General features: G+C 40.7%; 2 protein-coding genes across 2 annotated transcripts; both read right to left on the reverse strand.

Annotated features, from left to right (window-relative positions):
• Positions 1-497: 497 nt before the first annotated feature.
• LOC143008813 (uncharacterized) lies at positions 498-8,275 on the reverse strand. Its single transcript, XM_076160742.1, has 2 exons — positions 8,129-8,275; positions 498-3,723 (listed from the first exon to the last, which is right to left on the reverse strand). The coding sequence occupies exon 2, from the start codon at positions 3,537-3,539 to the stop codon at positions 1,623-1,625; it is 1,917 nt and encodes a 638-aa protein (XP_076016857.1). The 5' UTR covers positions 3,540-3,723; positions 8,129-8,275; the 3' UTR covers positions 498-1,622.
• Positions 8,276-8,586: 311 nt separating this feature from the next.
• On the reverse strand, positions 8,587-11,827 carry fpr1 (formyl peptide receptor 1). Its single transcript, XM_076160756.1, has 2 exons — positions 11,766-11,827; positions 8,587-10,998 (listed from the first exon to the last, which is right to left on the reverse strand). The coding sequence occupies exon 2, from the start codon at positions 10,986-10,988 to the stop codon at positions 9,864-9,866; it is 1,125 nt and encodes a 374-aa protein (XP_076016871.1). The 5' UTR covers positions 10,989-10,998; positions 11,766-11,827; the 3' UTR covers positions 8,587-9,863.
• Positions 11,828-14,132: the final 2,305 nt, after the last annotated feature.

The following is a 14,132-nucleotide window of genomic DNA, read 5'->3' on the forward strand; positions in this document are numbered from 1 at the left end:
TTCTGGCTCAACACTTACTGGACAACTGAATACCTGCTGGATTTATCTAACAAGAGGCCTGTTCTTGGTACGTGGATTAATAAATTGGCAGGATTTTATTGACAATTTGTGATGATAGTATAACTCAATTCTTCTAAACACTTGTCATAGCAAACACATCCCTAAGATTTAACCTGCGTGAGATCAGTTCGATTCAATGTAAACAGGATTAGATTTTCATATTTCAACTAACAGAACTTCATGAATGGCATGTTTTAAAATAGTTGGTTGTTTAGCATATATTGAAGTAACCAGACAGTCCGCCAATGAGGCGTCAAAGAGCAAAAACCATTCCAGACCACTGGGAGCTCAGCTTCAGAATTTACCTATAAGAGGTCCGAGTAGGTGAACAACCTTTCCAATGGTACTCAAGACTTAACCAAGATAGAGAATTTAAGAATAAGAAAGGCGTGGTAAGATATCAAGGAAAGAAAATGAAATAAAATCCCAGATGGTGAGGCAGGATGACACATTTATGTAAGAACATGAACATGCGTAAAGGGGCAAAGCCCATTAACAGCTTAATTTCATTAATGTCATTTTTATTTATGTATTATGATAGTGACACTGCATCAAGAAATTAGGGCACAAATGTGGGTACAAATTTAGCTTGAACTTGTTAGCTTCCCATTGACAACTTTGCATAAATTGAGTAGGATTAGTGCCTTTGGAAGTCCATAATTCAAAAGTAGAAGTACCAAATAAAAACCTTGTCAATACCCATTACTGACAGCTTCTTAAAAGGAGCACAAGAGGTATGGAGTATTAAGAAGTCTTAAAACTTCCAATCTGGACCAGCTAACTTTGTAGCGCTGGGATGTTTTGTTGTCGCCAGCGACCTAGACCGTCCTAGAAGGTCCAACTAGAAAATGGGGAAGAAACAAAATATACAATACATGGTAATTATGTGTAAAAGGATAGTTCATGTTCATTCAGGTGTAATTGCCCCCTGAGCAGATAAAATGGAGTCAAAACAACACTGAAAGCAGAGAAAGTAATTTCTATGCACAACTTTAATGGCACAATTAAAAAACTATGTAATGACTGTAGCTGGTAATTATTTTGAATGTAGGACACATTGGAACAAAAAAAAGTGTATTGGCAGGTTCTTAAAAACATGTATATAGGCAGCAACAGTATAAAAAAAACAATAGGTAGCCTTTTCGGCGACAAAATCAACATGTCATTCCATCTATGGTAACCATCTTGTGTTCAAAAAAGTAATTAATCCTGAGAGCTTGTGGAAGAATACCGGGCTTCACCTTTTATTTGACAATGTTTTATCCACAACAGACTGCTATATCATAGTTGACCATTAAAAAAAAAAAAAATTCAAGAAGATTTGGTATGCTTCCAACCTTGTACTTCCTGCTCATGAAATGTCTTGAATACAACAAGAAACACACTTTTGCTTCTCATTGCCATGGTAAAAGTGTAATTAGATACATTAAAAAACGGTTACACCCATATCTATACAGTTAACTGTTTCATTATTTTCATTTGCGCACACATTACGAGTCATTCTTGGCAATGACAATGTAGAGTGGGTAAAGTTTGAAAATGGATTAGCTCCAACGGTATATTTACCCTGTGTTTTCTGAGCCGTGAGAAGTCTGGTGTTGAAGAAAAGTCTCCAAGCATGAGAATGTCTCAGTGCACTCAGTGCATTCATAAAGAGCCTCTTCGGAAGGTCCTTTATCATTTTGAATATGGTCCATATCATCATCCTCTACATACTCTGCATTAGTCTTTTGCAGGGCAGCATTTTCACTGGCAGCAGCACTGGGAGCTGTTTGTCCCAGACCTGCTTCTTCATGGTTTGGGTGATTTTGAAGGTGGAGCCAAAGTGCTGTGGTGTTTTTGAATTTAGCTGGACACTGGGGGCACTTGTGGACTTCGCTTGGTTCTTTTTTGTGGTAGCGCAAGTGCCTTTGGTAAACGCACAGCAGCCCAAATCTCTTTCCACACTCCTGACACCTATAATTTGCCCTGCCTGGTTTTCCTGTTTGCTTCCCCTTTTGAGGCTCTTCTAATGCGGTTTGTTCATTGTCTGAAGAGCTCTTGAGTTTTGCTTCAATAACAGAGTCAAGGGCAGATCCATTTTGGGCAATTGTATTGACTGCTGAGGTGTTTAAGTCTGGTTTATTTTCTGATTCAAGTTTGTGGTACAGGGCTATATGCCTTCTCATATCACAGCGTTGAGGAAAATGTCTACCACAAAAAACGCATGTGTGCATAGTACCTTTATGGTATCTCATGTGCCGTGATAAACTACTAGAGTGATTAAAGACCCGATGGCAATGTTTACAAGGATGCAGCTTGCCATTTGGATTACTTCTTCTTCGCCTGCCCTTAGGCCCCATTTTCCGCTTAAATGATTTTTGGGAGTCTTGATTCAGCTGGTCTATTTCTTCCTGAGTTTGATGTGTGAGATGATGCTCTTTTAATGCAGTCAGGTTTTGGAAACGATCCCCACATAAGCCACATCTGTACGGTGTAAAAGAAGATTTGACATCAACTTTGATGTCAGCATTTTTGAGAGTCTCACTATCAGCATTCCTTACATCAATCAATGTGCCATTGCTGTGGCAATGTTCTTGTGTTGCCTTTTCTATGTTATTAGAAGTGAGTTCAATTTCTGATTTAAAGGTAGCACCAGGCTCTTTTCCTTTACAATGGTAGAGTGAATGGGTCTGAAAATCTGACATCCAGAAAAATTGTAGCTTGCACTTCTTACAAGGATATGTTTTCTCAAGCCTCTTCACCTGTTTCTTTTCTGTTTTACCAATGTTTATAGATTTCGGGGACTGATGATTTTCTTTTTGATGTGTGTCCAGTGCATCTACTTTAAGAAAACGCTTACCACAATGACCACAGCAGTAAAACCTTTCCTGTGCATGGTCTAGGAGGTGTGTCTTAAGGTCCTGTCTACCTTCAAATATTTTACAGCACAAAGTACATTTGTAACCACGGTCAGTGTTTCGATACTGCTGGTGACGTTGTAAACTCAGCAGGCTGTTAAATGATCGGCTACATGTTTCACAACGGTAATGGCCCTGACGAGCCTTGTCAGAGTTCAATTCCGTATGTGCTTGCTTAGGCCTGAAGATATCTCTATGAGGTGTGGGCTGTGGTCGTAAGGTTGGAGATACTGGTTTGACATGAGATGAAAAATGTGATGGAAGGACTCCAGGCGATAGTGGTTTGACACTGGAGGGCTGAGATTGTGCAAAGCCATTTAAAACAGCCAACGTACCATTTTCCTGTAACACATATTCTCGGGGGACTTCAAATCCATTCGATGAACCATCCAAAGGAAATGACTCCAAAGGTCCATGGACAACCATGTGCATTAACAAATTAGAATATGTTATAAACCCATCACCACATTCCGTGCAGATGAAGGTACTTGATTCTTCAGATTGTTTTAAAGCAACAGCATTCATCGATTTTTGTTTTTCCATGGTGAAACAGTATTTTCCATGTGCTGATGGCATCATTCTTCAATCTGGAAGTAAGGCCAAGTCTCCATTCAGACAGCCTCAATGCTTGGTTCAATATGTGACTGAGTTCAAAATGAAGTAACTCCCATGTGATTCACTTTGGAAGACATAATCTCTAAAGCATGTCCTTGTGATCTTCATGTCCACTGCACTGCTGAGGTTTTTCTGACTTTTGCGGCACCTGGGGGAATAAAGAAAGTGTTTTATGCAACCAATTAGGCCATGGTTCTTTATATCACAAACCATTGAATAATGATGTTGACAATGTTAAAGTGCTTTCCATAAATTCTGAAAAAGTGAATAATGCCACTATTAAAGAAGAAGAGGAAGAAACTTTATTGGGTCAGATCACATGCTCACACGTCACCATGCAAACATGTCAATCTGAAAATTGTCTTGCGTGCCCCTCTTACATACACACACACGAATTACAGAGGGGTCAGTGCAGGGCAGCCATGATACAGTGCCGAGCAACTTGCAGCTGGAGAGTTGCCAGTATGCCCTGGAGGCATACTGGCAACTCTCCAGCTGCAAGTCCACTTTCTTGGTCCATACCAGTGACGCTGAAGACCCTTCCCTATGGACTGAGTCCATAGGGACTGAGCTACTGCCGCCATAATGATTCCTTTGGTATTCCGGTGAGTTGGAATTTGAAGTTTGTGGTTTATAGTAAATGAACTAAAATATTTAAAAATGCAGGTATGGTTCTTGAGAAAAACTAAGCTGCAGTGGGGATTCTACACAGGAGTTACATAAAGACATACAGGAATTGCTGAGAGTAAATATATTAAGAAACTCTGAATCTACCTTAAAAGCTTAGTCATTAGCCAACAGTGTGGGCTGGGGAAACAGTTCAAGTCAAACAGAACATTCACCCATTCATTCTTGTCACAATTCTAGCATGCAGTGAAGAAGACGCTTTAGTTATCATTGTATTGCTATACAGTGAAATGTGTTTTCTGCATTTAATCCATCTAAACTATGAGGAGCAGTGGACAGCCAGCCCTGTCCAACACCAGGGGAGCAACTCCAGACCTGCAGCAAAGTGCCTTTGTCGAGATCATCTGTGGCAAAAGAAACTACACAAACCATGTAAACCATGCTCACTACACAGGAAAGAACCAAGGTCTGCAATTCAATCTTAAGGCCTTTTTTGTTGTGAGGCAGTTCTTACCACTGGGCCACTGTGCCCACATTAAAATATACAGTATATTCTAAACCTACCATACTGTCTAAGTGTCAAGCTCAAGCGTAATCATTTTCAGAGAAAAGGGTACCCTACCTGACAGATTGAAGTTGCAGGAAAGAAGTTTGAAAGTTTTAGAAAGGCCCTGCGTAATCATTTTCAGAGAAAAGGGTACCCTACCTGACAGATTGAAGTTGCAGGAAAGAAGTTTGAAAGTTTTAGAAAGGCCCTGCGTAATCATTTTCAGAGAAAAGGGTACCCTACCTGACAGATTGAAGTTGCAGGAAATAAGTTTGAAAGTTTTAGAAAGGCCCCAACCATAACCTCTTCCCCCACCAATAAATGGTATTATAATTTGTATATTATTGTAGTAGTATTATTATGTCTAGTTTCAAACATCATTGACAGAGACATACATTTCTAAGTATATTCAACTTGTGAACTTCAAAAACAACGTATACTAGATGTAAACCGTAAAGATGCTGGCATATAATAAAAAGTTGAAGGTCTGGATGTAGACATTAATTTGCTTGGTCCAATTCACGTTTCTGGGTCCAAAACCTAAGTTGTGACTGTTAATCTTCATGGCAATAACTTCAGGTGTGGATTCAGGACATAAGAGAAAGGTTGCTAGGGGAGAGAGGCGAACACAGACTTATCTACATTATAAGAGCAGCACCCATTTCAAATTCATGGGAGACAAGCACATGGAGGACGTCCTTTTGGACATAATAATACGATGACCTTAGAGTGCAAACATTACAAAATCAACCTCCACCAACGTCCTCCTCCTCTCCCTTTTCTTTGGGTTTAAATCCAAAGTACTGACAAACGGGGAAAGGTAAAATCAATGCATCAGAAACATTTCATGAATGTGGTATTTTGTGTCTTTTTCACTACATAAAGTTGTGTAGGAATACACAAAGTACAGAGACTTGCACTTTTCCACCCAGTGTTAGGGTCTGTGGAATATTCCACTGGAAGTCTATGAACTCATACAAGGCACAGAACCTCCATTCCCACGATGAAAGTTTCTGCACTTTTCCTGATGGTTCATCACATTGGCCTAACAAAGCCACAGACACACCGCACTTACTGAGGTGCCTAGGTTGGGTGACTGCAGTGGGTAATAAACACAACCCAATTAATCAATAAGTCTGCTTTCTTACACAACACAGAACACAGGACTTTAGGGGAAACAGGTCAATTTTTGGACCTTTCTGGCTCATATCACAAAAGAATTCCGCTACATTTATATGGCAAACCTCAAGGGTCTTTTACCATAAAACAAAATGTGATGCACACTAATGCCTCTTTGATTTCACATTGCACAAATAGTGCTATATAAATAAATTGAATTGAATTACACAGCCTTCAGGGGAAAGACAGTCAGCAGTGTGAAAGTTTGCATTGAAGATGATAAGGAAAGCCTGAACACAACAACATAAAAATGTGGGATTGGCCAACGGTGGCTGCATTCCGGTCCATGGGTTGTGAACACTTTGGGATGCAATTTAAAATCAAAGCACATTATTTCATTTGAAAACAAAACATGTCATTTGGGGCAATGCCAGAGTGAAGATGAAGCAACTAGCTGCCATGTAGCTATCTTTATCACAATAATAAGCCTGCAAGGTATCCATTCAAGCCTGCAAGGTATCCACTCAAGAATAGAATAACCCTAATCTTTTTTACTGGAAACATATTCTGGAAAGGTTAGCTTAGCCAAGATGGCAAAGTGATGTCTTCGGGCCGATATAATAGTCAATAGTAAAGGTTGCAAGTAAAGAAGACTGAGAAACTATATCCAAAGTCACTATATCGACAAAAAAAACAAGTCCAATGGTCCAAACGATCTTTTCACATCCTATATAACCGCTCGTGCACCGGTATAGAGAAACACAGGTCCATCTGTCCGTCCAGACATTTGTCTTTTGTGCTTGTTTGTTAATAAAGCTAAATGAAATGCCAAACAAGCAATGGAAATAAAATAGACAGTGCCCTATCCACAGATAGTGTAGATAGGGCATGAGACCAGTGCAACAGATGTAGACTTTGTACAGTAAGCCCCATTCACACATGCAGTATATCCCAACATAATGTTTGGATAGTTCCAGTTGGGCACATGACTGATATGCTGGGATATCTGTTACAGCTTAGTCTGTCCTCAAGACCAAGTAACAATGCTGGGAAAATGCTGGTAAGGAAACGTGTCTGCATGGTCTCGTAAAGACTTATGCCCTTCAAGTGAAAGACGATGTTGTGTGATGGGAAAGAACCAATCATAAGACTTGGTGACTGGTCGCCTCACTTTGGCTGGAAATGTGGTATTGTTGTTGTTGGACTGGTGTGTAAATAATGGAGCTCCTCTCTGTCCAGCTGTCTAGAACAGTACGAGATACTGTTATATAAGAGCTCCAACACTCTTTAATGGATTCAGAGCAAACCATGAACTTGTAATCTATGTACAAAGAAGGCGGCCAACAAATCTGGAAGCAACAGCGATCTATTCAACAGCATCCTATTATCAAACAGCATCTCTTACAGTACAAATAATGCATTAAGCTGCATGGGTCAGCAATTAACATTGAGATATTGAAAAAATTGCCAAGGGTTGAAAAATATTTTGATTCATATTTTTTATATTAATATCCCCCAGCCCTAGTGTGCTCATATCCAAGCAAGCAAAATCAAAATCTAAAATATATCTATAGGAATACTGTTTTTACGGTTCACAGTTTCGACACAAAGCAGAGAAGCACAAAGTTCAAGCTCACAAGTTCAGTAAGTGCTAATAACATAACAGGATGACCCTCCATTGATACACCGAGTTAACAACAACCGGAAGACGACTGCTCTACCTTACCACGCCACCCAGAGTGAATGAAATCGGTGGTGTTTAGTCAAAATGTGTCAATTTAACAATGCATCTTAAGTTACAAAGGCGATAGTACTTTGAAAGATTGACGACACGATAACAAAAATTAAAGTAAACTTTCAAATGTAATCCAACAGAAAGGGAACAGGATAACAACAACAATAATAATAATAATAATAATAATAACAACATAATGCCAACAGAGGGCGCATTAAACCGTCCCCATCAGACAGCTAGAGTAGTTGAGTAGCTGAATAGCACGAGCCTACAAAATTGACTAAAGCAAATACAGCAAATAAGAGCAACAAGACAGATTTGTTCTGTGAGCTTTCTTATGTGACGCCTGGAACAACTGGCAGCTCTGGCGACGCTGTGCATAGATGCGAACATTAAACTTTAATGGGCGCTAGCTAGCTAATAGCTACACGACAAGAAGAGAGAAGCACCGCGATTTCTACCAAACCAGAAGTTTTGTTGTCAGACAGCCAGTAAGCCCAAGCAATCAACGTGGCTGAGTCTTACCATGAAGTGCAGTGCAGGTTAAAATCCGGTGCGTGTGGTGTGCAGCATAAAAGCAGACGTCGCTCTGTAGTGACCGCTCTGTGCCGTAGGCCCCTGCTAAGGATCTTGGAGCGGTACAAGATGGAAACGGCACATAGAGGCGTAGCGACGACGTCATCACGCACGCCATAACGTCACTGACGTTTATCTGGTTTCGTTCTGCTCTAAATAGTGTTTCCATGTTATCGATAAATGAGAATATTGATATGCAGAATTAATATTGCAGCGAACTAATTCACCAACTCACTCCACAATAATCAATGCTTAAAACAAGAGCGTTTATATTTCGCTAGGAGCAGAATATCCTAAAATGATGTGTTAATATGAATCTATACAAAATCTTATTCGCACAGAATTTTTGTCACAAATGTCTTTATTGAAATATTATATCAAATAGAGACAACATGTTACATACCTGATAAAAAAGGACAGGGAATTACAAACATTGGTATAAAAATATTTTACATTTACAACAGGTAATTATATATTTCACAATATAATATTTTCTTATCTTAAAAGTAAAAGCTTTGAAACATTTGTACATGTGTTTTTAATTGCAGTAGTTACCAGAACTGTATATAATAACTAAAACATTGCATTATTATAATCAAACCCTTAAAAACAATGTATGTTACCACATTTGAGTTACCAAAAACAGTGGGGAATAATAGGAAAGCCACTACATTAGTAGAAAATCTGTCTATCCAACTGACTATATTGTGTAAAACAGCTCCCTCTGCTGGTCAATAGATGGCAACGGAAGATTAATCATAATTGCTTTGGTTTAGAAGTAAACCCTGTTGTCGGGTGTTATGAGTTGTTATGTCAGTTGTGTGTGTGAGTGTGTGTGAGAGAGAGAGACCTACAGACTACACTCACATATACATACAGTACACACCTACATTACTGTACTCATCATCATCATCATCACCATCATATCATAATCATCCTTCCTGCTTGTGAACTTAGTACTAAGTACAAAGATTCATTTAATTTAATGAAATGATGATATACACTGATGAACACTTGTCCTTAACCAAAGCCAGAATGAATGAACCATTGCACCTCAGCGGTTTTATCACATTACAACAAAATTTATGATAAACAATACATGCATTAACTTAAACGTGAGAACCTGATACACATAAACAGAGACAATAGGCATTTAAAGGAGTGTGGGTAGATTTCAAGGACCTTCTCTCTATGGTGCCACACTTTTAACTTTTGTTATAATGTAGTTTACAATTATGGCCCAGTAGGACACCTTTGCTTGCTTTTGTTTACAGCATCATCATGACACTAACCCTGATCCAGTCTGTTAAACATGCCATGTCATGTTTACATAACTGTCCAATCGGCTATAACAGCAAATAACAACAAATAACAATAAAGGTGTATTAGAAAGGATCAGCAATGAGGCATAACATCAAATTCACAGCAGTAAAGGAGACAGTACTGCAAGAAAATCAAAGATAATGTCCATTGTGTATTATATTACAAACCCGCTCTGCCACATACTGCATTCATAACACAGATCTTTGTGTGTGACTCATAATGGAAATGCCCCAAAATAATGACTCCTAGTCTCAGATAATGTACACAGGAATCCCTTGGACTCAAAAGTACATTTGCGATTTGACGAAAGTTCCTTGCTTTGTACAGATGCATGACATTTGCACCCGTGTCACAGACAGACTTACACTTCAGCATCAGAAAATGATTTGTCTTTGCTGCGGCTGGTGACCATGGAGTTTGTGTAGGTGTAAGAACGCGACGCCTCCTCCTGGAAGGCAGACTCCAGCACATTCAGGATGGATTTGCGAACCTTATCCTTGAAATCTTGACCCATGAAGACATAGAGCAGAGGATTGAGGCAACTGTTGAGGAAGGCCAGGCTGGTGGCTATAGGGATCCCAATAGTGGTGACGTGATTTAATGTTTCACTCATTTCTACAGCCACATGATTCACCATCTCAATCAGAGCCATGATATGATACGGAGCCCAGCACAGGAAGAAAGCGGTGATGACGGCGGCGATTATTTTGAAGGGGCGACTTGATTGACTGGCCAGGGTACGATTCCTACTGAGACGATTGATTATCATAGCATAACAGGAGACAATGATAGTGAAGGGGACCACAAAGCCCAGGAGGAAGCGAGTGATGGTCATGGCCTGGTGACGAAACTGACGCAGCTCGTAAATGGCTGGTGTTTCATAGTCATCGGAAAAGGCAAAATTGTTGAAGCAGTTGATGATGTCCTCATCGTCAAAGGACGGCCCGGTGTCCCTGAAGATGAAGTATGGAGAGCTGAGGATCAGAGCAAGCACCCACACACACAGACTCACACAGGACGCCTTACGGACACTCCGGTGGTTCTGGGCCCAGATCGGCCAGACCACAGACACGCATCGATCTGCACTTATGACCACCAGGATGTAGACACTGGCAAACATGTTGAGAAAGCTGACTGTACTGTTGATCTTGCACATGAACTTGCCAAAAGGCCAGTGGAAATCCATAGCTGTGTAGGTCACACTGAGAGGAAGGAAGGCGGTGAAGAGGAAGTCAGCAACTGCCAGATTGAGGAACCAAACTGTGTTCACCGTCTTCTTCATCTTGAAGCCTGTTACCCAGATGACGACCCCGTTCCCAAGCACGCCGAGCACGAAGGCCAGGCAGTAAACGATGAGGGACATGATGTTGAGTGACTGACGGAGCTCTGCGTGCTCGTCTTCTTCATACTCGTCGTACAAAGAGCCATTTTTCTCAGTTGTGGCATTAAGGGGATAGACGGGTGTAGAGGTCATAAACTCCATCATGTCTTCAGACCTGCAATGATAACAAATAAATACAAGAAAAACACATTAAAATAACTTATTATCGTCTTTATCTTCACCTAGAGGTCAATATGCAATTGTTCTCATACTGGAAATTAATTTATATCTTATGTTCCGAGAATGAAATTACTGTTAAGTATGCGATATAAAAATACAATCAGGATTCTATACGTTAAAATGTATAACAGGCATAAAGAGTTAACTTGCATGGATCCTCTTGTAAGTGGAGACAAAGCTGAAAGACATTATGAAAACTGATTCTCATCTTTCTGTGCGAGTCTCGACTTTGACCATCATAATGAGCAGTCTGAGTGAAAACACCTCTTGGCTGAGATTTTAGATTTCTTTCAATCGTTAAACGTTTTATGTTAATGTTGCAGTTTTTACAGTCCGACCCGTACACAAGCATGCAAGCAGCGCACTGAGGCACGATAATAGTCACACACACACGCACGCACGCACGCACACACACACACACACACACACACACACACACACACAGACACACAAACGCACACACACGCGCGAGCACTCCTAATTTGATGATTAGAAGTTCTGTCGAGATGCAAACACATGAAACACATGAAATCCATTACTTCTATCTACTCTCAGTCTGTCTTCATCTCTGGACGCGTTTAGTCTCTAAGCCAATAAAGCGTTAAACTCTGGAATTAAAGCGCCTTTCTCCTCATTAACCCACCACAACTTTGTCAGAGTCCACACACACGTTAGACTGTGGCGGTATAAGCGGTTCGGTACCTTTGGGTCTCGGTCCGGCTGGTTGGATGAAGAGGCGCCGCGCTGATCAGAGGCTGAACGCTCACTGGAGCCCCAGAGACTCAGACTGCTGACTCCTCAAATGGGTGACGTCACTGCCCACGTCGAGGCGGAACCACTCGGACCCCCACACCCCTCCCCTCCTTCCCCCTTCTATGACCCTCTCTGCAAAATTCCATTTTTACTCTTCAGGCTTTGTGCAAGAGCACTTGCACAAAAAAGCACTTCTGCCATTCCCACTGAGCTTCTATGGACAGATTGACATGCTGCATTCAAATGCTGTTGCAGAGCATTAAGGGCTATATTATGGAGTCGGCCCCCTTTAGAGTTTGAACCTGGCTGCTTTGTTGTGCTTTCGTCCTCCTCTGGCTCTGCTCTCTGCATGTCAGCTTAACCAGATGTGTTAACTTTATAGCAGAGCAGCAGAGATGGAGAACATGCAGCAGATCTAGAGTCTCAGTGAGGTCGGCTGCTGGTTGATGCCGGTACAAACTAAAACATTTGAAAACTATCAAGACAACCATCAAGATAGATAATGGACTTCAATGAAATCTTATATAATAACATTAAAAAAAACAGCAGAATTTTGGGACAATTCAAATGAATCTCTTATTTAAAAATGACATTAACACCACTTCACATATCATATAGTTGTTTTCAGTGACCCATAATTAATTGGATTTAAAGAAGAGAAAACAACCCTTGATGAACCTGCTTGCTACACAGTGAAGCCACATGCCCACACTCTTTTGTCACACGGTGCAATTAAGATACAACATACAACACTGCAGAGTCTCTAAAACCCACTAATGTGCACGCTGAGTCTAAGTATGTGTGAACCAGGCTGTGACAGGTTCCTCTCTCCACATGAAGACACACAATCGAGTATTTGTCTCCCGGACGAGTCCGAAAGCAAAAACACCAAGTCACCAGACAACTAAACCCCTCAATTGTGGGTTTCTGAGTGGACTACCTGTGAACGGGCGGAGCAGCTGCTTCTCAGGGCCTCCAGGGATCCAGCAGACTGCGTCATGTGTTTGTCTCCGTGTGTGTTGAGCTCATGTTAGCTTGAGGTTCAGCATAATTGCTCAGTGTTGACTGTTAAAATCAAACATGTGAACACACACACACATACACACACACAGAAAAGCCGCTGCAGCTCGTACCAAAACATAGATGCTGACAGGGGGACAAGAGCACCCCCCTCCCAAATCTCAAAATTGGTTGAGCCCAGGTTTGCGTTCCAATCAATTGATCACAGACATAATTAGTGCTCTGGTCACTGATTGTTCAACGCTAATGAGGTGCAAAGGCTCATGGGAGTATCATCAAATAAGTTAACCACGTTGTTGTAGTGACGTTAATGTCCCTGTTAATTGAAACAGGCGTGTTATGTGATTAACAGTGTTTGTGTAGAGAAGTGACATTGAATTGGTTGATTTAAATGTAAACAGCACAACATTTAAACTAAAATTTATTTTATCATGCAGCGGCACAAACCATGTTGAAAAACCTAATTTAAAAAAAAAATATTTTCTTATTTCATCTTGTCATTCATTCGTGTTTACCTGATTCTGATTCCTCCATCATAAGAGAGACTGGCCTTAAAAAAATGATTAATTAAAAGTTCATCACAAGCCAAACTCCTGGGCTGAAAATAAGTCCCACCTCAGTCAGTTGTATAGATCTTATTTCTCCCTGTTACTCCCCATCAGTCGCACCATCAGTTTTGGTGGGCGGGCCAGAGGTTCACCACCCCTGTTCTAATGAAACATAGAAAAAGCGATTGTGAAATGATAGCTGTATTTTCCCTTGTGTTCAATGTGTGTTGTTTGCTCTTCTACTCGACTGGTTTCGTCTTCCTCGTCTTCTTGCTGAATGTGATTGAATACTCTCAGGCCCCATGGATTGACTGCAAGATATTGGACCATTCATAAAATGCTGGATATTCATGTGCAGGTTTTAAGTTTCAGGGTAAAAACAAATGGCACTTGTGTGGAGAGATCACACAACACACACATACACACAGACACAGACACAGCCACACAAACACACAAATGACTGAGTTAGAGGGGCTACATCTCCTCTGTTTCCCAGCTGTTCCGTCTCTAAGAAACATGGCCGAGACTTTCCTGCTGCCTTGCTTGTTTTGTACTTGAAATCTGTCTCCATCATGTGCTCAGATTCACTCAAATTCAAATTAGTCTGTAATCTGAGACCTCAAAATGATCACGAACCTGAACCAGATTAAGTAAATAAGCAAACAAAAGAGACAAAAACACGCCAAAGCTGCAGAAATAAGTGTAGAACATGAAGAACAATCTGCAGAAGTGCATCGCTCGCACTGTT

This window comes from Genypterus blacodes, unplaced genomic scaffold (assembly GCF_046128005.1).
Source record: "Genypterus blacodes isolate CSIRO-AG114 ecotype Tasmania unplaced genomic scaffold, CSIRO-AGI_Gbla_v1 ptg000107l_1, whole genome shotgun sequence".
NCBI lineage: Eukaryota > Metazoa > Chordata > Actinopteri > Ophidiiformes > Ophidiidae > Genypterus > Genypterus blacodes.